Below are 27,683 nucleotides of genomic sequence, written 5' to 3'. Positions count from 1 at the left end.
AAAATTAAATGATTAAATAAATGTCTTCTCAATAGGGAGACACCAAACTGAGGGGAACTAAAGCAACTACAGAGGCAAGCCCCAGGGAATACAACTAGTGGCCCTAGACCATGTTCACAAAGTATGTTCTGGCAATTGTGGAAACCAAGAGGTCAAACCAGTGTTCCAGGCATGTCAGCAAGGTCCTGGATATTGTTCTGTCTGGCAGTGTTACTTAATTCAGGTCCCACTAGATTGTAGGGATAAAGCCATTTCTAGTCTCCATCCCCTTTGAAACTTGGCCTAGGACCTGAGTGGCAGGGCCTGCAAATGGACCCATCAGTATAGTCAGCCACAGCTCCAAAGGGAACAGACTAAATTTTGTCTTCCCCTTTAGGGGTGGGAGCTCAATGAGAAAAATGGGTACAGACTTCCATCCCCAAAGGGGAGGACACACGTTGGTCCTTTCTTTCTGGGGATAGCCACTGGTTTCTTAATCTCCCTCCCCCTCCCCCACATTTCAATCTAGGGCCTGGGATGCCTTTAACAACTTACCTTGATTTTACTGTCTTTCTTTTGTGTGTAAAATCTTCTTCCCAGGACCTCCATTCCACGAACTTTGTCCGAGACTAACAGTACCAATTGCTCACTTCTTATCTATTTTCCCCAAGCACTATGTTAACTCCTTTCATTGCATTATCCCCTTTCACCTTCATAACAACAACATGGTGCAGGTACTATTACCATATGTCATTGAATCTAAGATGCTGTCCATTATAAGATACACCATTATTTTATATACCACTGAGAAAGAAAAACAATGCCAATTAAATGTGACACATTGCTTTTTTATCACTTAGAAATATTATTTTATTCTTACTGAGAGAGTTCTTTTAGATTAGAGTAGTAAGTAAGGGTTAAGAGTGCCTGTCTGGTCGATGGTGATTGCAAGACATATAGAGCTGTTAGTAAGTGAAAAAAAATGTGTCTTAAAATGAATAAATATAATGTTATCCCTGTTTTACAGATGAGAAAACTGAGACAGAGAAATTAAACATTTCTGCACAGAAAATTAATAGTCAAGCCAGAATTTGAAGCCAGGCAACTCCAGATCCCATTCTTAACCCTTAGGATTAGAAATCTATATTTTATACATTTGACTACTCTCAGCCTAGAGGACATTCATCAAACTCAAGTCTATCACTTCCAGAGCCTGGGCCCTTACCTACTATGCAACCTGCCTCATGCTGGGCGATTTTGAGCAAAGGGGCTGCCTCGTGCTGGGCACATCTCTCATTAGGAGGGCTGGGGCCATCCAAAGCCAGGAGCTCCTACAACCAGCCTTTCTTCTACTGTTGCATGGCATTTGCCCATGGTAGTGTTGAGAATTTCTCTGCTTTGCCCTCCCTTGTTCCATGGCTTTCAGCACCAGGGTCAGAGCCAGAATGTTTATCTCCATCTGCAATTATTTTTTGGAAACCACAGGTCTTCAGGATGGGTGGTAGAACTTAGATCCAGACTCTTCTGCTGAGGAGGTCTTCACTGGAATCCAGATGCTCAGGCATAAGTTGGAATGAGGTCCAGAGAAAGTAGGCCTCCTCTGGGGTGGGTGTGGCCCACATGAGAGTTTAAACAAGCACAATAAATACCACATCATAGTTATCCATTGTTTACAAAACTGATGCATTGCTCCATATGTAGATTTCTGGAAATGTGGTTCCCTACAAAAAAATAAAACAAAAACACTGAGCTCTCCTACTATAGAATCTTTTGAGGACTGTTCCTCAGATGTTCACTTTGACTCCTCCTTACAAGGTTCTCCACCCAACACCACCTGCTTCTGTAGCTGCCTCAGGCCCTTCACCTACTCTCTAGGTGCTTCCCTCAGAGGCCTCTTTCTCACAGTGCATAGTCTACCTCAGCTGAGTGTCTTTTCCCATATCTTGGGTTTGGGGGTCTGCCACCTCTGCACCTGAGTCTGAGTGGTGAGAAGCATACCTGGTTCTAGACTCTAGCCCTGGTAAAACATTTTTCCCGGCTTTGGAACATTGCTGAGACAACAATTCCAGTAGTCTTCATCCCTGGCTACAGTAAGAATCACATGAGGAACTTTTTAAAATACCAATATCAGCTCCATCCCCAGAGATCCCAATTTCATTGGTGTGAGGTAGGGGCCAGACATCAGTACCATTTGCAAGTTCACTAGGTGATTCTTACTGCAACCAGAGTTGAGAACCTAAGCCAGATGAGCACAGCCATCTAGTCCTAAAGCCCAGGGACCCAACAATGGAGCAGTCAGGCACAGAGGAAACGAGGGGAAGCTGGAGTCCTAGGCAAAGTCCCTCCTACACTTCCTGGGCTCTAGGACACACCTGGCCAAGAGCTGTCTCACCCAGAACTGATGTCTAGGTCTGATTGCTAGGCCCAGGAGGACCAGCTAGATCTGACATCTATTCTGGCATCCTATTTTTTCTACATTATTTCTACTTTCATTTTTACCTCATGTTGCAGTTACTACAGTCATTTCATAAATCACTGACATCAACTACTAGCCTTCTGACAAGTACGCAGCACTCATATATTCATAGTTTGTTAACAGTATTTAAACCCGATATACATTTTATTTAAAACCTTCATAATATCAAGGATTCAAATCTAGTGCAACAGAACATTGTACACTGTGACATGTGAATGTACCTGCTGGAGCAAAAGCTTAATACAGAAGCAGATGAATAACCCATACACAGTTAGTTGAAGCCCCCTCAGAACTGTTGTCTGGTGCCACAATCATGTTCCAAGGCCCAGAAGATTCTATTCACTTGGGGAATTAAAAACTAAACTATTTCTGGAACTTATTCCTCTCCCTCCCTCGAATGTCCCTAGAAGAGCTCACAGAGAAGCAGTAGCTGTCAGCTGACTGCCTGACTTCTGCTTTCCTGTTCTTCCTTCATCGGACCTGCAGTCTTGCCAAAGCTTAGCCACAGGGAAGCAGGAGGGGCAAAATTTCCTTCTGTGATTGCCAAAAGGCCCTGCATATTTCAGTGTTAGCCGCCTCCTCCTCAGAGGACACACGTTCCTCTCAGACTCGATCACAAGCCAGATCTCTCACTACGAGGCAACTGCTCAGCCAGCCCAGAAGTAAAATAAGAAAAAAATCATGCCACACCCAGAAAATAAGTTACCTGTTGTGTAGAGCAATACTGTTCCAGACTTGCTCTGCCTTCCCAAACCAACTGTACTTTCCTCTGTCCACTCCCTGGCCTCCTCCCAACCCTTACTTGCCGGGTGGAGGTGGAATTGGGTGGCAGATGTTCTCTCTTAATCGTATAGCCTGAAGTAACTTGTGACAAACAATCCCTCCCCCAATGCCGTTTTTATTGTAGTGTGCCTGAAATGTGATCTCCAAGAGCGACTTCTCAGCCCATCCCTGCTCCCTGGAACAGCTGATGGCTCCTTGAGAATGGATGACCCCAAAGGAGACTTCAGTACCCTCTACCAGATGGTTTCCCAGTCATCAGCCTCTCGTTACAAGCTCCGGGTGATCAAGTATGGCCCAAGAGAACCTCTCCCGTCCATGCAAATATTTATTCTTATTGGTTCCACAGCTAGGAAGAACAGAGATAAAGGGCATCCCCAAGTGTCAGGCAGCAGGGAGTCAGTTCCAAAGCAGCAACTACAGGTATGGGCATGAAAGAGTAAGGTCAGGCTGCTTAGTATGTGGAGATGAATGAGGAGATTGTGGAAGATGTGCCTCAGTAGGATATTCTGAAGTCTGGATGAGGACTGGAAATCCAGATAGCCTCTGAGAATGCAGAGGAAAAAAAAAAAAAAAAGATCAGCAGAATGATGTTTATCCATTCAGTAAATGTTTATTGAATACCATCGTGACAGAGATCTGACCTTCAAGGAGCAAGTGACACATAGGATCTACCCCACCTTCCCATTTCTTTAAGTACTAGAATTCCTGTTTCCAGAAGAATCAGTTCCAGGGTGGAATTAGCAATGATGGCAAAGACCACTTTTACTGCTTCCTAGTTCCTATCACGGTACCCATGTACAGTTATCTGAGTAAGCTTGTCCATGGATTTGTGACCATGGATGCTGCTGGGGAACCTTCTTAAACGCACCCTCTTCTTAAATGTGTCTTCTGTCAGCACCTTGCCATGGAAAAACTAGGCCTGGGATGCACATGTTTAGCATAGTATTGTGTAATGTGGTCGCTGCAGCAGGAATGGGACAGAATGAGCTCAGGAGAGGAAATATCCATCAGAGTCTTGAGGCCTCATGATGGCTGCTCCATTCATTGATTAACAGGCTTTGAGACTCTGCTGTGTGCCACATACCCTGATAGGTGCTAGCCATACTAAGGTGAATAATTCACAGGCCCTAACCTAAAGGATTTCACAATAAGGTCTTATACTTAAGCTAAATTTAAGTGGATCTGCGTCGAGGCTCTGGATATCTCTGAGGAGACCTTCACTGCCATTGTCTCTTCCCAGGGCTCTAAAATCCGGTGGGGTCTGCGAATCACTGACATATGGACTCCCCTTCATCCTCAGACCCACAAGCTGTTGGCAGCTGGAATGGGATGAGCTGGAAACAAATCAGCAGCATTTCCATGCTTTGTGTCACAGCCTACTGGTGAGTACCCATGTCACCCAGTGAAGAAGAGGAAGAGTGTTAAAGTACCCAACACAGAGAAGCAGCTAATTAATCCTGCCCTGATCCCAAACCTGTCCCAGTCTTCCAGAGGACAGGGAAAAACTGGACATACTCTGAAATGTGGATTAAATATGACTTGCTTTTGTTGGTTTCACACTATAGAGAATAATTCCTGAATTCTCTTATATGACACTAAACTTGAAAATCCCTGATTTTGTACATTTAAATGGCAACAGGGAATTTTCCTTAAGTAACTATATTTTAAACCTTATTTTCTTCCTGTCACTGTGCTGGACATTATGGTTTATTTCAATGAAGAGCACTTAGTCTGTGCCAGACATTGTGCTAAGCCCTAGATATTCAGTCTATTATGATAGACATTATCTATGGTCTCAAGAAACTTTCTAATGAAAGAGACAGAATTAAATATGTATATTCTTAATTGTGAGAAGTTTATGAGGGAAAATAAGAGGTTGCTGTAAGAGAGCCTCTCTGTGAAAGTGACAATTAAACTGAGATCTGCCAGATGAATGGGAATTAGCTAGGTGAAGGGTGGCAGGAAGAGCATTCCAGGTGCAGGGAAAGGCATGTGCAAAGACCCAAAGGCCGGAAAGAGCTGATCCTCAAATCAAGAGTGGAATGACCATTGTGACTGAAACAAAAAGAGCAAGGACCAAGAGAGCCAAAAGGTGAGGAGCCAAACGTGAGCAGGGGTCAAATCATACAAAGATTTGTAGTCCAAAAACGACTTGGGGCTTTACGTACAAAAAGAAATCATTAGAAATGACATCATCTATTTAAGTTTTTAAACAATTAATTGTGCAAAAATTTGGAAATGAACTTTCAGAAGAAGAATGAAAACAAGAAAATGAGGTAGGAGGACACTGCAGTAGTCTAGGCAAGAGATGATTGTGGCTTGGACTTGGATGTTGGAAGTCAAGAGGAGAAAACTAAACCAATTAAAGTATTTTAGAGAAAGAGAGCATGTGAAGGATTGGATGTAGGGGGTGAGGAATAGCGAAGTATCAAATAACTGCCTGGTTTCTGAGTTACCATTTCCTGAAATGAAAAAACTAAAAGAGCATATACATGAAACAGTAATACAACACCTAGAAAGCAAAATAAAACAATTGCAAATACAATTCAAGGACGTGTGTGACTGCTAAGTGGATATAGAATAACAGTTTGACCCAGTAGGATATGAGAGATCAAGACAGCACAGTAATGTGTCTCTTTCACTATCAGAAGCAGACTTCTTTTTTCCTGTTTCAAAGCCCACACTCCCTTTTAGGTCCACCCACTGAGTTCCTGTTTCCTATCTGAAGAACACCCGTCTCCTGTCTTTGCAGAGCAGAGACAACGGATACCTCCTAACTGTTAAAGCCCAAGAGCTCCATTTACTATACTCTACCCAATTCCTCAGGATCTTGGAGGTCTACTTGGGAGAAATTGCTCTCATGGGGCTTCAGTACATTCTTATAGTACATAATATTTTATTTTATTTATTTATTTATTTATTTATTTATTTATTTAATTATGGCTGTGTTGGGTCTTCGTTTCTGTGCGAGGGCTTTCTCTAGTTGCGGCAAGCGGGGGCCACTCTTCATCGCGGTGCGCGGGCCTCTCACTATCGCGACCTCTCTTGTTGCGGAGCACAGGCTCCAGACGCGCAGGCTCAGCAATTGTGGCTCACAGGCCTAGTCACTCTGCGGCACGTGGGATCCTCCCAGACCAGGGCTCGAACCCGTGTCCCCTGCTTTGGCAGGCAGACTCTCAACCACTGCGCCACCAGGAAAGCCCAGTACATGATATTTTAAACAGACAGTTGCATTTTAATACACTGCTAGAGGGAGTGTAAATTTTCTGGAAAGTGGTACCCTTCAACACTTCAATTCCACTATTGGGAATATAGCCCAAGAAAACAATGAGAAAAAGGAGCAAAGATATAGGTACCAGCATGTTTATCTCAGTGTTATTTACAATGGTAAGAAACTGGAAACAACTTAAATGTCCTAAATAGAGGAATGGTTAAATTGAAATAGGGGAAAAGTTAGAGGAACAATAATTCAGCCAAACAATGAACCATACTAGTTTACAGTACGAACTATAAACTATTATGGCTAAATATTATGTAGCCATAATAATTTATGGTAGGGATGGGAAAGAGTATTCTCTTCCATCCTGGCTTATATTATATGAGATCAGAGTCTCTCTGCCTCTGAACTTGGGGTTTGAGAATCTGTATTTATTTATTTATTCAACAAAAATTTATTGAGCACTACATGCCAGGTACAGCTGTAGGGGCCAAAGAGACCTCTTCTTTATCACTCCTCTCTCATGGAAACTCACAAGTATGTGGTTGACCCATGTCTAATAAGATACTCATTTTCAGTAGCGTTTACTAAGAGCTAGTCACTCAACCAAGTGCTTTTCATACTTTACCTCATTTAATTCTCACAATAACTCTGTGAGATAGATTGTTGTCCCCATTTTTACAGATGGAGAAGACTGAAGTCTAAAGAGATCAAGTGACTTAACAAAGGTCACACAGCCACTGAAGTGGCCAAGTCAGAATGTAGTTGAATGTAGTTCTGTTGACTATATATCTCATACTTTTAACTCCTTGGCTAAATTCCTACTCCAGGTGTAGCCAGATAAACACAGATCACAACAGTGAGGCTAATTCTTCTCCCTTCACTTAGCACCCCAAGCTTCTGTACATCACTGGACTTGAATTCACTTAAACTAGTACTAGGTACTTGTAGTAGCTCCTTACCCATCTTGTGCTTCTTGTGTTTCACCTCATCCAGATCAAAGACCACTCTCCTTTCCTAGAAAAGGAAGAAGCAAAATTGTGTTTGAATGGCTCTTCCTTCTTGCTTCTCACTTGACATCTCCAAGCAGCAAAAAGCCTGAAAGGTGGTGTGTTATGGAGGGAAGAATTCTTCACAAGCTTCAGCTCATTCATTCAACAACAAATATTTTTGTAGTCCCTACTATGTGACAAGACTTATTTAGCGTTTTAACCTTCCAGATCCTATTTTTACAAGTTTTCAGCACTTCTTTAAGTCCATCCTTGGTTTTATATTCTTTCTTAAACCTCTTTCACATGTTCTTTGAAAATCTGATGTAATCAGTTCCCCGGGTAAATCTCTTGACTTCTGTTTCTCGTTGTCCTGTTTCCCCTCCAGCTAACTTCTCATTCTAACTTCTGTCTTTCTGTTAATAGAAGCACCACCATTGTCTACTCACCCAGGCTTGTAACCTCAGTCACTTTCAGCCTTCTCTCCCTTTACACTCACTTCATTACTAAGTCATATCGAATTTTTTCTCATAACATAAGTTGTAACTGTCCTTTCCTTCCCATTCCTGCTGCTTGTTCTCACTAAGACTTCTTCAGTAAACTCCTAATTAGCTTCCCTACCTCCAATCTCTCCCTCTTCTAATTTGCCCTGTTCATTAGACCAGATTAATCTTCTTGAAGCATTCCCCTAACTATCACATGTTGTTCACCCAGTGACTTAAGTCTTGCCTGCTCTAACTCCATAGCATCTATTGTACGTATTCTTTTCTCTCTTTCCTTTAATTTATATTTCCCTCATTTTCCCTCCTCCCTTTAATATTGCAATAATCTCTTAACTTGTCTCAATGCTTTTAGTGTTTCCCCTTCCCAATCCATTTTCCAATCTGCCACCAGATTAATATTCTTGAAACACAGCAATGGTCCTGCCACTCTTCAGCTTAAAGTATTTTGTGGCTTACTATTAATCATACTTAAAGTGTGTATTCCTCAGCCAGGTATTCAAACTCCATTCTTGTCTCCCATTATTCCCCTTCCTGTATCATACAGTCCAACCAAATTAATATACAAACTGTAAATTGCCCTACCTTTGAACTTTTTTTCATGTTGTCCCTTCTCCTATCTCCATCTGTTCAAATTCTGTCTCATTCTGAAGGACCCAGCTCAAATGGTGCTTCTGCAATGAGGCCTTTCTGGATGGCTATATTTATCACTAGACCTTTGTGTGTTCTATTTCTTTTTGGAGACAAACATATTTCAATTAGTTTTTAAATATATGATCCTATGATTTTGGTTAAAGTCTATGATATAAATTTGCCTACCCAGAATCCAGGAAAACGTGGTTGCCTTTTCCTGAAATTTCTACCACTTCCCCATTTTACCAACTACTTCCTCAGCCTTAGTCAAATTTAGGTTTAGAGTAGAAATTCTCCCTTTGTTATCTCTCTTTGTTGGGAGTCAAGGCCAGGCAGTTTTCTAATCTGTTGTGGTAAAGTGTAATTCGTATTGTCTGTGAAAGGCATGGGCTTTGGGCTCGGATGGTCCTAGGTTCCTGACAGCTTCATATTTTCCCAATTGTGTGAAGTCAGGCCATATACTTAACCTCTCTAAGCCTCAGTGTATTTATCTATTTGTAACCCTAACAAATCTAGTGGTCCCATGTGGTTTTGTCTCTATATAAATGGCATGTAAAGAAGCACTACCCAGAGGACAAAAAGTAATTTTAAAATTAACTTATGTGTGCTTTCAAAGAACGCCAAAGAGGAAATAGTTCATTACCCACAATGACATTTTTCAAATTTTCTTCCTCTACTCCTCAATCATATCTAACCTGGAGATGTTCCAAGAGCCTTTCACACACACGCACACCCAAAAACTAAAACTCTGTCTGTATCCCCAGTCCCTGTTCCTCTATCTTCTTCCTCTCTCAGCCATATATATATATATTCTATAGATTGACTTAGCCTCTCTGACATAATCCCCTCCCTCTTAGGTCCTGTCTCTCTCCACCTATTTAAAATATCCAGGAATAGAACCCACACAGCTTCTCCTTTCATGAGTAGAAGTGGAGTGGGAGAGAAGGAAAAAAATGGAGAAGGTGCATGACAAACATATTAGTAACCCTTGTCCCTTTCACATGTAAAACAGATATACCTCACGTAAAATATACCTCACGTGGTCTTTAAGATGATTAAGTAATATTACATGTGTAAAGCATGTAGCATATATCTGGCATATGATTTGTACATAATGGCTGGTTAGTAGTTCTACAAATTCCATTTGTTTATTTTTTATGGATTCTAATTCTCTGGAGAAATTCTCCATATTTTCACCTATTTTCGTGAACAAACTAATCATAGTTATTTTAAGGTACTTTGCTAACCTCAGCACTTGGATCACCTGTGGCCTTGTTTCTATTGTCTCTTTCTTCATTTGGTTTTCAGACATGTGGTCCTGTCTTTTGGTGAACCCGGTAATATTTTGGTGAAAGATACTCATTGTGTCTAAATAAATTGTAGAGGCTCCAGTTGGTGTTGGCCTCTTCTGAGAGGGTTCATCCTGCCCTGCACTAAGCAGATAGAGTGTTGGCAAATCATCCTTTTCCACTCAGGAGCTATGCTGAGTCAAGGTTGGACTGCAGTCCTGCTAAGGCTCAATCTACCCCTGGTTTGCTCCTTGCCCTCTAGGATTTTCCACTGAAAACCTGGTCTATAATGTGTATTCCCTCCCCCCGGACGATCCCAACTCTAATCACTCTTTCCCAAGTCTGCTAAAATGCTCTACTTCTAGAGGCTTTCTCCTTGGGTGTTTTTGTCCTCTGCTCCATGCAGCCCCAGTATTTGGCAAATGTGCTGAGTGAGAAGTTGGCTTGAGCACCCATCTTACCCCTTTCAAGTCTCCACCAGAAAGTTCTGGTTGTTTCTCTGTTCCCTTACAAGTGCTTCAGGAGGTGCAAATCCTAGATTCTCAGCTCCCACCCCCACTCCCTCCAACTCAGAATAAACATATGCCCTCAGGATAAAAGCAATTGCAATACCTCCCTCACCTCTGAATTCTTCCTTCTCCAGAGACTGAGCCACCTCTCACTTTTATTGTCTCAGCACCTTCTCACTGCCTTCAGACAAATGGTTTCTGTATATTTTTCAGCTTTGCTAGTTATTCTAGGCAGGAAAACCAGTCTGCCTCTGGCCATTCCAACCCACTCAAATGTAGAGGTTGATGGTTATTAAACGTTCATTTATTCCCTTTTGCATCCTTTATCTGGCTAGACAGCCTATAATACATTTTTCTGGTTTACCCTCAGTTAGTTGGCTGGTTCCACCATGTTCTCATTTTCAGGTTCCTGGGTTTTCTTACAAGTATGTATAAGCATAGCTTCTGGCAAAAATGGCTGGTTTGCATTTTTATGATCTTATCTAATCTTGGCTCTATTATCACCCTACCCTTATTTTTCCTTTGCCTAATCCCCCTAATTGTTTATTTTATATTTTTTGTTGTTACCTTTTTCTAAACTTGGATAACTACTTTGTGGAATGTGGTAGGGAATTATATATATAATTTTTCCAAGTATTTATTAGACGTATTTATTCATCACCAGGAAAACATCATTTCAATTACCAAATCCTACTACATAGTCCCAGTTATGTAGCTAGTGACTCACTTTTCACATCCTCATTTCTCTTACAAAGTCATGTCTGTCTGAACTAGGAAAAGAAATGAAAATACCACCTAGATCTTTCAGTTTCATACTTAAAATGTCAGAGTTTCTGGAGACACGTTCCAGAGTTTTACGGGCCATGTCTGCCCTAATTGGCCACAGAAGTGACAGGATTCAAGCCAAGATATGCCTAGCAGGAGTCTAAGTACATAAGCAAAGACCTGGTTGGGCTGTAAATGGGTGGGGAAATGGAAATTCCTTGGTTATATTAGGCGAAGAGTCAAGAGCAAGAATCCAAGCTGAGAGTGGGGTGATGGCAGGTCAGGAGCCATTTTTTTTTAATAAATTTATTTATTTATTTATGGCTGCGTTGGGTCTTAGTTGCTGCATGCGGGCTTTCTCTAGTTGCGGCGAGCGGGGGCTACTCTTCGTTGCGGTGCGCAGGCTTCTCACTGCAGTTGCTTCTCTTTGCAGTTGCTTCTCTTGTTGCAGAGCACGAGCTCTAGGTGCGCGGGCTTCAGTAGTTGCAGCATGCAGGCTCAGTAGTTGTGGCTCACAGGCTCTAGAGCACAGGCTCAGTAGTTGTGGAGCACAGGCTTAGTTGCTCTGCAGCATGTGGGATCTTCCTGGACCAGGGATTGAACCCGTGTCCCCTGCATTGGCAGGCAGATTCTTAACCACTGCGCCACCAGGGAAGTCCCAGGAGCTATTTTTAAAAAATGATCAGAATGAAGTTAGTGTATACAGCCTCCAGGGGATACAGACAGGGGCTAGAATAGCAGGATAGCACGACATCAGTGGGCTTCTTGTGACCCAGCCTTGTCTGTTTCTCTTGCTTCATCTTTCACCATGCCCCTTCTATCCTCCACTCCAGCCACACTAATAAATTACTAAATGTTCCCCAAAGATGCTAAACTGCTTCACACAGCCACACCCTTTTTCATGCTGAGCCCTTCCCCTTGCCTCTATGAACCTGACAAATTTTTAATTTTTTTCCAGATTCTGCTTAAATACTTTCACTCTGAAGCTTTTCCTGCCCCCCACCATAGCCTGCCCCCACTCATCCTTTTTGACCCTTCCCCACCCATGTACCTATTGCCACATCTATTTTGAACTTCACAGAACTGATCAACAGTAGGAATATGCACCTTAGCTCTCTGATGTGAGAAATGTCACATTATTATATTTTTCTAAATCAAATTTTAAAAATATTAGTCCCCAAGTGCTAGGATGCTGACACACTCAATATCTTTATGAGTGCCTCTTCCCCTCCCTACGGTCATACTCATAATCCTAGGGGGGCTAACAGTCCAGAAAATGTGGAAAATGGCCCTTTGGTCTTCAATACACCTCCAGTATTGTTGAATAGAAGTGACAAGGGCAGACATCTTTGTCTTGCTCCTAATCTTAGGGGCAAGGCACCCAGTCTTTCACCACTACTTATGATGTTAGCTGTAGGTTTTTTGTAGAGGCTTTTGTTAGGGTGAAGAAGTTCCATTCTGTTGAATGTTTTTATCATGAATTTTATCAAATGCTTTTTCTGCCTCTATTGAGATGATTATGTAGTTTTGTCCATTAGTCTATTAACATGATATATTATTACATTGTTTGATTTTTGGATATGAAGCCAACCTTGTGTTCCTAGAATAAATCCCTCTTGTTATGTATAATCCTTTCTATATATTACTGGATTTGGTTGGCTGGTATGTTGTTGAGGATTTTTGCATCTATATTCATAAGGGATATTTGTCTGTAATTTTCTTGTGATATCTTTTTCTAGTTTTAGTATCAGGGTAATACTAGCCTCACAGATGAGTTGCAAAGTGTTCCTTCACCTTCTGTTTTTTTGGAAGAATTTCTGAAGGATTAATGTTATTTCTTTAAAGGTTTGGTACAATTCACCAGTGAAGCCATCTGGGCCTTGACTTTTTTTGTGGAAAATTTTCTGATTGCTAATTCTATATCTTTACTTGTTATAGGTTGTACAAAAAAGTTAATATAGCAGACCTGAAATTCCTTTCCTTAGAAAGTCCTGCTTGCAAGATTGACCCTTGGCTGGCATCTGGGAAGTTGGATTTAGGGAGTGTTTCCACCATCCCCTAAATAATAAGAGTGGCTTACTGTGCCTAAACTGTGCGAAAGTATATGCTAACATCTGCTTTTCTTCTAGGAGTCTAGAATTTTGGTATGTGCTAGGTACAGGGTGCCTATGTGACCAGCCTCAAAAAAATGTTGGACACTGACTCTCTCATGACTTCTCCTGGTAGGCAACATTTTACACATGTTGTCACAATTCAACACTAGAGGAATTAAGTACATTCTGTGTGACTGCATAGGTAGAGGACTCTTAAAAGCTTGCTCCTTGTTTCCTCTGGACTTCACCCCATGAGATTTTCTCCATGCTGATTTTCCTTTATATTCTCTGGATGTAATAAGTCATATTTATGAGTATGACTATACGCTAAGTCCTGTGAGTCTTCTTAGTGAATCACTGAACCTGGGAGTGGTCTTGGGGACCCCTGACACAAATTTATTCAGATTTTCTATTTCCTTTTGAGTCAATCTCAGCAGTTTGTGTCTTTCTAGGAATCTGTCCTTTTCATCTAGGTTATCTAATTTGTTGTCATATAATTGTTTACAATAATCTCTTATAATCCTTTTCATTTCTGTAAGGTCAGTAGTGATGCCACCTCTTTTTTTTTTATTTTAGTAACTTAGATATTTTCTCTTTTTTCCATTGATCAACCTAGCTAACAGGTTTTTTTTTGTTTGTTTTTGTTTTGTTTTGTTTTGTTTTGATCTTTTCAAAGAATCAACTTTGGTTCCATGATTTTCTCTATTATTTTTATATTCTCTATTTCATTTCTTTCTACTCCCGTATTTTTAAATTTCCTTCCTTCTACTTGCTTTAGGTTTGGTCTGGTCTTCTCTTTCTAGTTTCTTAAGGTGGAAGGTTAAGTTATTGATTTGAGATCTTTCTTCTTTTTATTTTAATAGAGGAGTTTTCAGCTATAAATGTCCCTCTAAGCACTGCTTTAGCTGTATTTCATAAGTTTTGGTATGTTGTGTTTTTACTAAAACTCATCTCAAATTATTTTCTAATTTCCCTGGTGATTTCTTCTTTGATCTACTGATTACTTAGGAGTATGTTATTTAATTTTCACATACTTATGAATTTCCCAAATTTCTTTTCATTATTGATTTCTAATTGCATTCCACTGTGGTCAGAGAAGATACTTTGGATGATTTTTTTTTTTTTAAGTTCTTCAGATACAATCCAGTATCTTTTTTTTTTAAATTTTATTTATTTATTTAGTTTTGGCTGTGTTGGGTCTTCGTTGTGGTATGCGGGCTGCTCACTGAGGTGGCTTCTCTTGGTGCGGAGCTCGGGCTCTAGGCGCGCAAGCTCAGTTAGTTGTGGCACGTGGGCTCAGTAGTTGTGGCTCAGGGGCTCTAGAGCCGCAGGCTCAGTAGTTGTGGCACACAGGCTTAGTTGCTCCATGGCATGTGGGATCTACCCAGACCAGGGCTCGAACCCATGTCCCCTGCATTGGCAGGCGGATTCCCAACCACTGCACCACCAGGGAAGCCCTGGATGATTTTAATCTTTTAAAATGTATTGTAGTTTGTTTTATGGCCTATCACATGGCCTATTCTGGAGAATGTTCCATGTTCACTTGAGAAGAATGTATAATCTGCTGTTTGGGGGTTTGAAATCTCTTTTACCATCTTCCCCTGGTCACCTTTGTGGAAGCCAGTGTGAGAGTAGCAGAGTAGTGGATATTGTAGCTTCTTTTTCTTCCCCTCCTGGGTCCTGCCTTCTGGAGTGAGAGAATAAGCAAATAATGCCAAATTAACAACTTCTTCCTGATGTCCTTCCAGATTCCAAAAACCCCCAGGTATGCATGGCTTTTCTGTAACTAGCTGTGATTTCTCTTCCTAGATACATTATGACAATGAAATGTGTCTCTTCCCACAAGCAATGCAAAATGAGTGCTCTTGCTCTTCCCTACTCTCAGCGACTGCCTCAGGAACACTCTCACTCAGGAGTTGGTCAGCGCTTCTTTAATGGATGGATTTGGTCCCACATCATCATATTGATGGCAAACCAAGGGAGTGCTGGTTTGATGAGATTAGAGCTTTTACCTGATATAATAAACTCCCATCTGCCCTTCTGACAGTGCCATTAAAATTGTCCCTTCTACTCCTGTTTCCCCATATACCCGGAAGTGAGTAACCACATCCTCTTCCTTTTCTTTGAAATCTGTAAAGGATCCATTTGTCTGTAACTAACAGAAAACCAACCCAACTCTACTTTGAGTAATTAAGAGTTTATTTTTCTCATGTAACAAGAAGTGCAGGGACAGACAATTCTGGGGCTGACGCAGTTGATCAACACCATCAAGGACCCAGACTCTTTCCATTTTCTCACTGCAGCATCCACAGCAGGTGTACTTTTCATCCTTATGCCTGCTGCCTCATGGCCACAAGATGGCTGCTGCACCTTAATACCAAGTCTTGTCCTAGGGAGAAAGAAGGGGTAGGGTGCAGAGGCAAAAAGCCTGCCAGCGTATTACAAAGCTTTTCCAGAAGCCCCACCCAGCAACTTCTGCTGATGTCTCATTATTTAAGTATAGGTCACATATCACCCCACACCAATCACTGAAAGACTGAAAAATGGGTAAAGAGAAGGGAGAGGGCAAGGGAGAGAGGAGCAGTGGCCAGGAAACCAACAGTGGCTGCCACACCTTCCTTCACAGCTTTAGTAGTTAGAAGTGGGGGAGGATGACTTTAATCAGGCTGAGCTTGGAGTATGACATTGCATTCAATTCTGTCCCTGTCACACCTGTTCTAATAAGAATCTATCCCCACTTCCTAAAATCTAAACTTCCTGGCACCTTCTGTAGCAAAGTCCCTAAGCACAACATAAATATAGACACCTTTTCACCTGCCTTCTGGTAAATTCAGCATCCAACTCATGCTCCTTTTTTTAGAATTAGCAAAAACATATTCTAAAGTACTCAGCAGTCATCCGTAGTCATTAAGCATTGTTCAATTTGAGGACCCCAAAAGTTAGTCTTCTGGGACATCACCATGCCACTGCCTTTTCTCAGCCTCAGATACCTGGTTTGTCAGTTAATCATTTCCATCACAGGTACAATGCCTGTACAAACAAGTCAACCCATGACCTCGTTCAAGCTTGGGTCCTGGACTTCAAGTAATCACTGTCCAGGAAGAGGTTAGAAATTCAGAGTCAAAATAGGAGCCTTAAAGTTCAATTTCCCTATCTCTCACTTTCTCAGAATGCTCCTGGAAAATGCAGATAAATTAATATCTTTATCAAACTCTAATAAGTACATTTGCCTGTCTTCCTTCCAGAGCCTTCCGTCAACCTCTCTGTAAATCAGCCCAGAAGTTTTAAAGCATTCTGTAAAATCCTTTCAAATCAGCCTCTTCCCAGTCCTCTGATAGTTCCCACATCAGGAGTTACTTTTGAGAGACCTCACGTATTTCTGCATACCAGTTCTCTAACAGAATCTTAGCTATTGTCTCAAAGTCAATAGACTCAAATTCTAAAGATCATAATTTTTTTGGGTGCCACATTCAAAGTTTCTTAGTAATCAATCCCAGGGTGTAGTAGTTTTGAATTTGTTTCATAACTCTGAGGTGCAAGAAATGTCATATTGCCATAGTTTTAGCCCCCAGGGACTTGCCACAGTGGCAAGATATTCTATTCTCCATGGAGTCTTGGAAAGGTAACCAACTGCCCCAGTTTGCCCAGGACTGAAGTGTTTTCTGGGACACAGGACTTTCAGTGCTAAAGATGGGCAAACTGAAACACTTGGTCATCCTAAATCTTGGGCAAACATTAGTTTACAAACCTTCTGCTTACTATATTACAAGCTCTAAGAGGGCAAGGAACATGTCTAATGAATTTCTATATACCCATGCCTAGTGCTTGGGACATAATAGGCATTCAATAAATTCTTAATAAATAAACAAACTAATCTACAAACAAATGCATGAACCAGCATGAAAAAAAGAAGATTAAAATAATGATAATCAAAGCCTGAGCCACACTGGAAGTTACTTGAGCCAAATGAAATGGAGTGCCCTGCAATTTCCTAATATCCCTTCCAGAGAACATCCCTTGCAGGCTTAAAAAGGCCATGTCCATATACCCTGAGAAAACCATAATTCAAAAAGAGTCATGTACCACAATGTTCATTGCAGCTCTATTTACAATAGCCAGGACAAGGAAGCAACCTAAGTGTCCATCAACAGATGGATGGCTAAGGAAGATGTGGCACATATATACAATGGAATATTACTCAACCGTAAAAAGAAATGAAACTGAGTTATTAGTAGTGAGGTGGATGGACCTAGAGACTGTCATACAGAGTGAAGTAAGTCAGAAAGAGAAAAACAAATAATGTATGCTAACACATATATATGGAATCTAAAAAAAATGGTTCTGAAGAACCTAAGGGCAGGACAGGAATAAAGACGCAGATGTAGAGAATGGACTTGAGGACACGGGGAGGGGGAAGGGTAAGCTGGGACAAAGTGAGAGAGTGGCATGGACATATATACACTACCAAATGTAAAATAGATAGCTAGTGGGAAGCAGCCACATAGCACAGGGAGATCAGCTCGGTGCTTTGTGACCACCTAGAGGGGTGGGATAGGGAGGGTGGGAGGGAGACGCAAGAGGGAGGGGATATGGGGATATATGTATATGTATAGCTGATTCACTTTGTTATAAAGCAGAAACTAACACACCATTGTAAAGCAATTATACTCCAATAACGATGTTAAAAAAAAAAAAAAAAAGGCCATGTCCTCAGAGCAGGAGCAAATTCTCCCCATGCACACATACACCATGATTTCTATATCATTTATTTCCAATCTGATGGACTTGAGAAGCATCAGGTAGACTTTCCATACATTCTGTATCTGTTCTTCAGGAAGACAGCACATCTCCAGATATAAGCAAAATGTTAAGAAAGCATGAACTTCTGAAGGCACCTACCACCTGCCTGGCTTACCAGACCCCCTCAGAGTTCTGTGCTGTACAAAATGATGACACTGCTTTAAAGTGTCTAGAACTGGGGGAGGGGAGGGCGAGCAAGCAGGCCAGCGACCGACTGGCCGGCAGGGCGGGGTTGTGGAGAATAATGTGATGCAGCCTCGACCACCAGAAGGGGCCCAGCAGGGTTGATGTGTTGTTCTAGAGAAGGAACTGGAAGCAATCAAAGCTTGAGTCGGGAGATGGAAGAAGAAGCTGAGAAGCTAAAGGAGCTGCAGACTGAAGTACAGAAGCAAATGAATATGAGTCCACCTCCAGCAATGCTGGCCCACTGATCATGTCCATTGAGGAGAAGATGGAGGCCGATGCCCATTCCACCTATGTTGGCAAAGTGGACTCTGGTGCAACAGCAGAAGAGCTGGAAGCACACTTTCATGGCTGTGGTTCAGTCAACCACGTTACCCTACTCTGTGACAAATTTAGTGGCCATCCCAAAGAGTTTGCATATATAGAGTTCTCAGACAAACAGTCAGTGAGGGCTTCCCTGGCCTTAGATGACTTCCTATTTAGAGGAAGACAAATCAAGGTGATCCCAAAGCGAACCAACAGACCAGGCATCAGCACAGCAGACCAGGGTTTCCCACAAGTCCGATTCCGAGCCCGAAGCCCCGACTACAACAGTTCCCCCTCTCAATTCTACAGTGGTTTTAACAGCAGGCCCTGGGGTCACGTCTACAGGGGCTGGGCTAGAGAGACATCATGGTATTCCCCTTACTTAAAAAAAGTGTGTATTAGGAGGAGGGGCGGTGAAAAGAGGAAAGAAGGGGGACAAAAGAATTAAAAAAGAAAAAAGAAAAACAGGAAAAAAGAAGTTTCTAGAACTCCAGCCCCACCCCCACCCCAGCACATTTGCTCTGGGGTATAATTCTAATGCCACAGCAGGTTTTTTCTGCTTCACTGTGTCACTTTCCACTTGTCTTCCACAAGACACTGATAATTCCTCTATCCCCTTAAAATCTTTTTTCTCCTTTTTGCCTTTCCTCCTGTATTATTTCTTCCAACTTTTCATATATGTTAGAGTGGGTAGAGCTAGTGTGCTTTCTTTCATCTTATGTAGCAAGGAGACTGTTATGTACCTGTTATGATGATCACCTCAAGGAAGAGAACACAATTTAAAGATTTAAAGATGATTGTAACAGTCCTGACTCCATGGTTCCTGGAGTTGTGGTTTTCCTTGAAAAACTACCACAGAAAATTGTCTCATTTCCATGCCTGGTTTAAAAGGGTACATGCAGAAAATCTGCTAATATGTCTGCTTGTCTCTTCTTCTTACCCATATGCTAACTTATTTAATCTCCATGGCAGACGACAAAGTGTCACCCCTCTGTTCTGCAGTACCCTTCACTCAAAGAGTTGCCACCCCCAGAATTTTGACCCTTCTTTTTGTCCTGTGATGGGCTGAGTTGATCTCAAGGGCCCTGTCCCCACCCACCTCCTTGTACCAAAGCTTTCCTCTCCCTGGTCTCTCCTCCTCCTCTCTCTTCCCAGGTGACTTTGACCACCTTCTTTTTAAGCCCTCTCTGGACATTCCAGGGACATTCCCCAATCAGCCCACTCTAACCCCAGTTGTGCAACACAAGCAAAATTTATCACCCTCAAAATGAGACCTGAATTTTCACAGCATCCCACAGAAGTCTCTGTTTTAAGACTCTGTTTTTAAGGATTTCAGTTTTTTTTTTTTTTAATAAATTTATTTATTTATTTTTGGCTGTGTTGGGTCTTCATTTCTGTGCGAGGGCTCTCTCTAGTTGCAGCGAGCGGGGGCCACTCTTCATCACCGTGCGCGGGCCTCTCACTATCGTGGCCTCTCTTGTTGCGGAGTACAGACTCCAGATGCGCAGGCTCAGTAGTTGTGGCTCACGGGCCCAGTTGCTCCGCGGCATGTGGGATCTTCCCAGACCAGGGCTCGAACCCGTGTCCCCTGCATTGGCAGGCGGATTCTCAACCACTGCACCACCAGGGAAGCCCAGGATTTCAGTTCTTGAAACTCCACATTTATCATTGGGTAATATATTAGCCCCCTCTAAGGTGAACACCTACTTCATCTCTGAACTTGTCTCTGCATTGATAACCCTTTGTGTATGTCCCTAATCAGGGAAAAAGAATAGTACCTTGGGGCACTGGTGATTCAGGCAGAAAGTCCCTCCCTCCCCAGGGCCAGGGTGAAATGGCCCAGCCCTCCCTGACTCCCCCAGAGGAACTTGGGGAAGCCTCATTTGGGACTAATCCTCCAAACACGCCAAAGACTGAAGATGAACCAGCGTTTATGTATGTCTTTGTTTCAGAAAAGAGAATGGCTGCTATTGGCCAAAGGGGAGCCCCTGAGCCAAGGACATAGCCTGAGAGAGCCCGCCAGCACCTTCTACGTGATCCTGCCGTCTCGCTCTCCCAGTCTGCTGGTGAAGGCAGTGGCCACTCGGGAACTGATGCTACCCAGCCCTTTCCCCCTGCTACCTGAGGACATGCCTGATGACAGCCGTAAGACTGTGGAGGCAAGTGAGCCCAGATCTCATGGAATAGATAGAGGGGAGAAAAGATAATGGAGTTCAAGAAAGGGATGAGGGAAAGGAGTGAGCCCCTGAAGGAAAGTACAGGGGAGCAGAGGCAGAAGTGGTTCCAAGGGTGTGGTAAGAGGAGCAGAGAAGAAAGCAAGGAACTGAGGCCAGACAGAAGGAAGTAAGCAAGCATCTGCATGATGGTGTATTCTCATGGGTCTTTCTCTGCAATATGTGTATGCATGTGTGTGTACCTGTGTGTGTGTGCATCTACTTCTGAGAAAAAGAGGAAAAGGCAGCCAATGTAGGCACCGAGAATAGAAAGAGCTTTAAAATAAGACTCTGATGCAAAGGAGGGAACAGCACTGAAGGACATTTTCTCCTCCCCCTCCTCTCATCTTGGATCTAGATTCTGGGTTTCCTCTGCCAGCCTCCCCAGGCTGAGGCGGGGTGGGGGTGGGGCTCTGGGTACAGAGAACTGGAACCACATCGTTGCTGCTAGGTTGCTGGCTTACGTGCAGAGAGGACAGAGCCTGGGATTGTACTCTTGGCTTGGCAGCCACGGGGATGCAAAGAGAGGTGGGCACAAGTGGCCATGGCTCACTCAGTGTCTCACTTCAGGGCCAGTGGTTCCTGGCACAGGATGTTGTGGCCGGAAAACCTGACTGCTCAGGAATGCTCTGCCGGCATGTCCTCTGGTTATACTCACCTCAAAGGCCGCCGAGAACTCAGTGTACTTGCTTTGCAGACTGAGCACCCTGGCCGGGACACACCCTCCCTTACAGCTTCGCACACTGGATCCCTTGTAACCTTCATGGTGCTCTGGCCCCTCAGAATCCTGTGACATTGTTCTCAGGGCCAGAGTGTTCAGTGTCCCTAACCACTCAGTTGCTGCTACTTCTTGTACCCTTGCCTGACACTTACCTCACAAGCACTCAGACGTGGGGCAGAACACCCAGCAGGACACGCATCTATTTCACATCCTTCAGTGAAGCCCTGGGTCATCATACCTCCTCCAGCTTCTCACACTCAGGTCTCTGCCTGACATCTTGGGTTCTATGACCTCAAGTCCCCCAGGTGAGGCTCCTCCCCTCTCTTCCTCAGAGCATGCTGGATGACCTGGAGCTAGAACCCACCTACAACCCCTTGCAGGTTTGGAGCCACCTGTACTCACACCTGAGCAGCACCTTTGCCAAGCCTCAGGGCCGGCTCCACCCAAGGTGGGAGAGCCGGGCTCTGAGAAAGGTACTTCCCTCCCTCCCCTTTATGCCCAGAATCCCAGAGAGTCCTCGTCCCCTGTCCCCAACTCCCCCCAATCCAAGGGAGTATCCACCCTGGATCTCCTCTGGCAGAAAGAGGGCCTACAGGGGAGGAAGAAAAAGAGCAGCCTTTTGCCCTAGACAAAGAAAATTACAACCCCTACCCGGTAAGGGGGCTTTTTTTTGCTTGGGCATTTACATATAATGTTTAGGTATCTTTATTGCAGTGTTTGTGATAAATCATTAGTCATTTAACAGACCATTGTCCGACTAAGCAAACTGGCTGCACTGGAACTACAACCACAAGCCTCTGTTGAAAGAAAAGGCTTAAGGGAAGGTGGAAAAAGAAATGCCCAAGGGAAGGGAAATTAGCATTTGCTGAGCAGCAGTCATTTGCCAGGTTCTGTGACATGTGCTCTCACATATATTTTTCTCATTTAATCCTCACAGCATCCCCGCAAGGTAAGTGTTAACGCTTATTTTACAGATGAGTAAAGGGAGGCTGACAAAGGTTAGTAGCTTAGAGACAGGGCTCTAGTGACAAGGGTTGAGAGGAAGAGTAATTGAAGGGGGGATTTATTTTTTTAATTTATTTTTTTAAGATTTATTTTATTATTTATTTATTTTTGGCTGTGTTGGGTCTTAGTTGCGGCATGCAGGATCTTCACTGAGGCACGTGGGATCTTTCATTGTGGCGGGCGGGCTTCTCTCTAGTTGTGGCGTGTGGGTTTTCTCTCTCTAGTTGTGGCGTGTGGGCTCCGGAGAATGTGGGCTCTGTAGTTTGCAGCACACAGGCTCTCTGGTTGAGGCGTGCGAGCTCAGTAATTGTGGCATGCGGGCTTAGTTGCCCTGCAGCATGTGGGATCTTAGTTCCCTGACCACGGATTGAACCCGTGTAAGGCGGATTCTTTACCGCTGGACCACCAGGGAAGTCCCAGGGGGTATTTATTTTTATGAAATCCATGTTCTATAGTATTTGGGCTTCCTTTTGTGCCCTTATTAATCTTTTCCTTGTTTCTCAATAACAGAGCCTATAGGAAAACCCCCACTTTGTCTTAGCTGAAGTTACAAGAGAAAGATGTTTCCAAACTACAGTCAGTCTAGAGATGGGAACAGAACCGACCACAAGTTAGCTGGTGGACGAGCAAACAGAGGAGGACACTTAGCCAGGAGACAGGCACTGTGGAGGCTGGAGCCTCGGGGACTCCATTGCCCTGGGCCTGGAGGCTGTCACTCACAGGACACATGAAGGAGTTAGGACAGAAGGCCCAGCAGGGAATGGGACAGAAGATTGGGAACCGTCTGGTCTTCACAGAAAGCTCTTCTTGCTTTCTTTGCAGGCCGGGCCACTGCAAATAAATCGAGTTCGAGCCACAGTGGCCCCTTTGCCTATGACTCCAGCCCCTGGCAGAGCCCCCAAGATGCCAGCAGCCAGCAAAGCTTCCTCGGATGTCTTCTTCCAGCCTTCCATGGAGGAGGAGGAGGAGATGGAGGAGGAGGCAGACGAGGAGTATCCCTCAGGGCCCTAAGTCACCAGCACCATAGCCCAGCTGCCCTGTGCAAGCACATCCATGCCAAGGCTCACACAATGGCTTTCTGTGGACAGACTTGCCTCCTATCCACCTGAGCCTCTGTGAGCTCCAGGTGGCTGGGAAACAGAGCCTTACCCTCCTCTGTCCTCAGTGCTGCCACTGCCCCACTCTTCAGGCTGGGAAGAGACACACCAACCCTTTCCCTTCTGCAAGCAGGGACTCATTTTTCTTTTGGATCATTTGATACTGTTAACACAAATGAAGATTAAATAACCAGTAAGTCTCCACCATTGTTAGGAGCATTCCCAGGCCCGATTTTCTCCTTGTAGCTCTGTGTAAGTAGGTGGATGAAGTCAGGTCACCATCAGGAAACTGAACCTCAGGAGACAAGGATGAGGTTTTCAGAGCTCATGAAAAACAAGCAGGATTGAAATCGAAACCGCATTCCAAAGCCCGTGCCCCTCCCACTACACCCACCACACTGCAATTCCCTTCAGCCTCCAAACAGATAAGTGGTTGATGCTTGGTACCTACATGCAGTGTGCACACGCACGTGCGTGTGTGCATGTGTGTGTGCGTGTGTGTGTCGCTGTGTGAGACAAGGGGGAGGGAAGGCATCCTAGAGCTGAGAACAGGGGAGAGGATGGTGTGAAAAAGACCTATTCCCTTCCTATTCCCCTCTCCTCATACCTGCCCATCAGCTTTCTCCATCCACAGAATAATAACTACCATTTATACAATGCTTACTCTGCACTTCAAATCGTATTATGTACTTGAGAAATTTAACTCCTTTCATAAAAACCCTGTGAGGTTGTACGTGTAATTAAGCTTTCCCATTTTGCACAGGGGCAGTGGGGGAAACTGAGGGTTACAGATGTTACACACAGGGTCACAGAGATAGGGTCAAGCCCAGGTGGGCCTGACTGGACCACCCAGGCTCTGAACGACCACACTGCTTGACCCCCCTGCCTGAGGCCCTTTCCTCCTTCAGCGGCCCCCAACACCTTCCTGGTTCTCCTCCTGATCCCCTCCACATCTACCCAGCACATCCTGCCACTCTGTCCCCTCTGTGACTATTCACACACATAGACCTCTTAAACCCAAACTGACTTTAATGAGGATAAAACTTTAAAAAAATATCTCTCTCTGGCAAAGAACAATGCAGGGGGAAGGATCAAGACACAGCCCAGTGTCTCCCTATAGCCTCCATACAGGCCCCTCAAACTGTACCTACTCTGACCAAACACCCCTTTCTATAGTACTGCTCCAGCAGCTATCCCTTCCTTTGGTGGGGATGACTTAGAGGTGCTGGCCTCCCCCAGATCCAATCCCTGAGCCCCTGCCAACTGTCCCACTTCCATGACTTCTTGGGACAGATCATCCTCCCCTTGACTCCCCTTGTACCCTGGTCTCTACACACAGACCCCTCTGGTTCCTGCTGGTTCTAACAGGTTTCTTTGATCCCCAGTGCCACCTCCCCATGGTCCTCCTATCAGCAACCCCCGCCTTGCGCTTCTTCTCATGTGGAGCCCTCTGACTTGGCCCCAGTCCTGTCAGTCCCTGATCCAGAGAGCCCACAGTCCCAGCTACCTGAGGTCCCACTCTTCTGGACCTGGCTGTACAGGGCAGTGTCTGAGCTATGGCCTTTGCTGCCACTGCCAGCTGCAGCACCGGATTCAGAGAAGGCCAGGCCCTGGGGCTTGGGAGCTGGGAAGGGCTTTGTGCTCCGTGGGGGTGGCACGGCGTAGTCATCAGTAGCAGGGTTGTAGGGGAGCTCATAGCCCTCCTCCTTCACCCGAGCCTGGCACCACCAGGCATCCTTGGGCTCCTGAGGCAGATCATAAAGGCCCCGGAGAGCAGCTGGGGCCAGGCCCTCAGGTTCATCATAGATGGGGTCTTCTTTGGGGTCTGTCAACTTGGCCTTTATCAGCTGCTGCTGCACATGCTCACACAAGTCCCAATAGAGAGGTTTCTTCAACTGTAACCCCTCCCCTGCCTGAGAAGGGGTGCTGTCCAGGGGGTCTGAGTATACGGAATCTTGGGAAGGGCCTGGAAGAATGCGCAGGGAGTCTAAGGGTTCAGCATACAGGGCTGGAGGGCTGCCTGCGAGCTCCTGGGGGCCCCGGGGGGGAGCCAACTTCCCTTCTGCCACTTCTCCTTCGTGGGAATCAGCTCTGAGAACATCCTGCCCCTGGCTGGCCTTCCCCTGGGCCTTCTGTCGGTGGATAGCAGTCTCAACTGCCTGAAAGATGTCATTTCCCTGTGCCGTCTGGAAGGTGAAGGTTCCAGGGCCAGAGGGGCAGCGGCGGCCAGCCTCAAAAGAGAACATGACCTGAAGAGGGTGTGGAGGGAAACACATCATCAGGAGCCATCAGAGGAGGTGAGTCACAGGGCTGGAACTAGTTAGGGGACCTACAAAGAAGAGACCACCTGGGAAGGGAGGTGGGGTCATGGGCTAGGCAAGAAAGGGTTATCCAAAGGGCAGAGTTTCCCACCTCCGGGTCCTGCCCCACCCCTCCCACAGCTGCCCAACCCAGGGAGCCAGTCCTTCCTAACAGCACCGCACCTTGTCTCGGCCATAGCGACGCAACAGAGTGTAAGGCCAGGAAAGGAGTGGCTCCTGTATCTGACTCTGGGCCCCCACGCCCAGGAGAGTCAGCCTCTCACCCTCCACTCTCAGCATATAGGAGCCATGCAGGCCACAACGCTCAGCGGCTTCAGTCCTTTGCACGGTTACCCAGAACTGGGATCCTGGAAGGAATACACAGTTAGACTAGCACCTGGCCAGGACTGGGGTGGGGGGAGGGAGCAGGTTGTCCAAGCATACACTTGAAAGCCAGCTCTCAGGAGCATTCTACTTCCCCTTGTAGGACACCCTTTCTTTCCACGCCATCCCTGCTGGGGCTTTTCACGCATCTACCTTCCCAGGCGGGGCTATACAGTGAATTCTCCAGCATCTCCAGGGCAGAAAGCTTGGGTGGGTTCTCGGCAGGTGCCAGGGCCCAGCTGCCTTTCTGGGGTAAAGAGAAAGAGTATGAAGCAGACTGTAATTCCCTCACCGCGGTTCCCAGGGTCTGAGCCAGCCCAGTTCCTCTGCCGCTGTAACTGCTCCCACCCCGCATGGACTCTTGGGCCCAGTGCAGCTCGCCCCAGCCCCTCACCGGCAGCCCCGGCCCCCTCACCGGAAAGGCGTTTCGGCACAGCGTTTGCACCCAGGCGGCGCTGGACGGCGCGTCGGCCGCCAGCAGGTGGGAACGCTGTGGGGTGTCCAGGCGGAAAGCTGCGACGCCAGGCTCAGGGGGGCTCTCCACGGCCACAGGGGCCACGCTCACACACTCAGCCAGACGTATCACCTTGCAGTCCAGGCGGCGCGAGCTCCCTCGGCCCCCTCCAGAGCTCGACCCCTTGTGGTCAAAGAACTCGAGCCGCGCGACACCGTGGGGGCTGGCCGGGTAGAGCACCGCCCAGGTCTTCCTCCACCTCTGGGGAAAGAGCGGAGAGACACTGGGGAGGGAGCGGGCAAACACCGGCGGCCCGGGCCCCGACGGGGAGGGAAGGACCTGCGCGGGCCGATTTCAGGTCTGAGGCTTCCCGACGGCAGGCGAAGTTTCCCAAGGAGGATGCCGCTCCGTCTCCCCCAGGGCCAGAGAGGCGAACCCGGAGGCCGGCAGACGCTTCTTCGGAGTGTGTGCAAAGCAATTTAGCCGGAAATTCACAAGGCTCTCCGGCTCCGGGCGCCACGCTCCAACCCGCTGCCGGTCCCCTCCCTCCATCTAGGCTCAGCTGCCCACCCCTAGCTCTGATGGGGTTCGGCAACCCCTACCCACACTACCTTGGTACCGAAACGCTGGCTCTGCAAAAACAGCGGCCCTTCCATCACGGCCCCGTCCATGGCCCCCGGCGGTCCCTTCCGCCCTTCCTGGCCCCGTGGGCCGGAGGCGGGGCGAGGCGGGGAGGAGGGCGGGGCGGGGCTCGCGCGGGAGGCGTTCCCGCCCCCCCAACCTCCCCGGACCTCGAAAGGGGAGGAAGGAGACAAGCCAGAAGGAAGGGGAAGGGGTACCCAGATAAGCTGGCTGGTGCACCACCTCCGGCCCCTACCCCCAACCCTGGGTCGCGCACAAGTGGCTCCACCGAAGGAAACCTCGTGGTTTCGGTCAGAGGACTCTGGCGCCTAGGCTTGGGGGCTGCGTACGACGTCAGATGCTCAA

General features: G+C 45.6%; 2 protein-coding genes and 1 pseudogene across 7 annotated transcripts in view; 2 read left to right on the top strand and 1 right to left on the bottom strand.

Annotated features, from left to right (window-relative positions):
- LOC118906416 (meiosis 1 associated protein) overlaps window positions 1-24,475 on the top strand; it is an 84,995-nt gene extending 60,520 nt beyond the window's left edge. For both annotated transcript variants that reach the window (XM_036873947.1, XM_036873946.1), the window contains 6 exons: window positions 3,363-3,525; window positions 4,479-4,620; window positions 20,475-20,681; window positions 21,789-21,929; window positions 22,394-22,405; window positions 23,284-24,475. In XM_036873947.1, coding sequence (XP_036729842.1) covers window positions 3,363-3,525; window positions 4,479-4,620; window positions 20,475-20,681; window positions 21,789-21,929; window positions 22,394-22,405; window positions 23,284-23,472 — 854 coding nt within the window. In that variant the 3' untranslated portion in view covers window positions 23,473-24,475. The remainder of the gene's footprint in view (window positions 1-3,362; window positions 3,526-4,478; window positions 4,621-20,474; window positions 20,682-21,788; window positions 21,930-22,393; window positions 22,406-23,283) is intronic.
- LOC118906270 lies at window positions 18,346-19,563 on the top strand (annotated as a pseudogene).
- Window positions 24,476-24,567: 92 nt separating the features above from the next.
- DOK1 (docking protein 1) lies at window positions 24,568-27,429 on the bottom strand. Of its 5 annotated transcripts, XM_036873948.1 has the most exons (5): window positions 27,308-27,429; window positions 26,658-26,957; window positions 26,396-26,489; window positions 26,042-26,226; window positions 24,568-25,807 (listed from the first exon to the last, which is right to left on the bottom strand). In XM_036873948.1, exons 1-5 carry the CDS (start codon window positions 27,365-27,367, stop codon window positions 24,995-24,997), a joined length of 1,452 nt encoding a protein of 483 aa, XP_036729843.1. In that variant the 5' UTR covers window positions 27,368-27,429; the 3' UTR covers window positions 24,568-24,994. The 5 variants fall into 5 exon arrangements, with proteins under 5 accessions (XP_036729843.1, XP_036729844.1, XP_036729846.1 ...); XM_036873949.1 differs by lacking the exon at window positions 27,308-27,429 and having other exon boundaries at window positions 26,396-26,485; window positions 26,658-26,781; XM_036873951.1 differs by lacking the exons at window positions 26,396-26,489; window positions 27,308-27,429 and having other exon boundaries at window positions 26,143-26,226; window positions 26,658-26,758.
- Between the last annotated feature and the right edge of the window lie 254 nt (window positions 27,430-27,683).

The sequence above is a fragment of the Balaenoptera musculus genome, chromosome 13 (assembly GCF_009873245.2).
Source record: "Balaenoptera musculus isolate JJ_BM4_2016_0621 chromosome 13, mBalMus1.pri.v3, whole genome shotgun sequence".
Taxonomy (NCBI): domain Eukaryota; kingdom Metazoa; phylum Chordata; class Mammalia; order Artiodactyla; family Balaenopteridae; genus Balaenoptera; species Balaenoptera musculus.
Note: the sequence above shows the minus strand (reverse complement) of the source record. Positions and strands in the feature narration are given on the sequence as shown.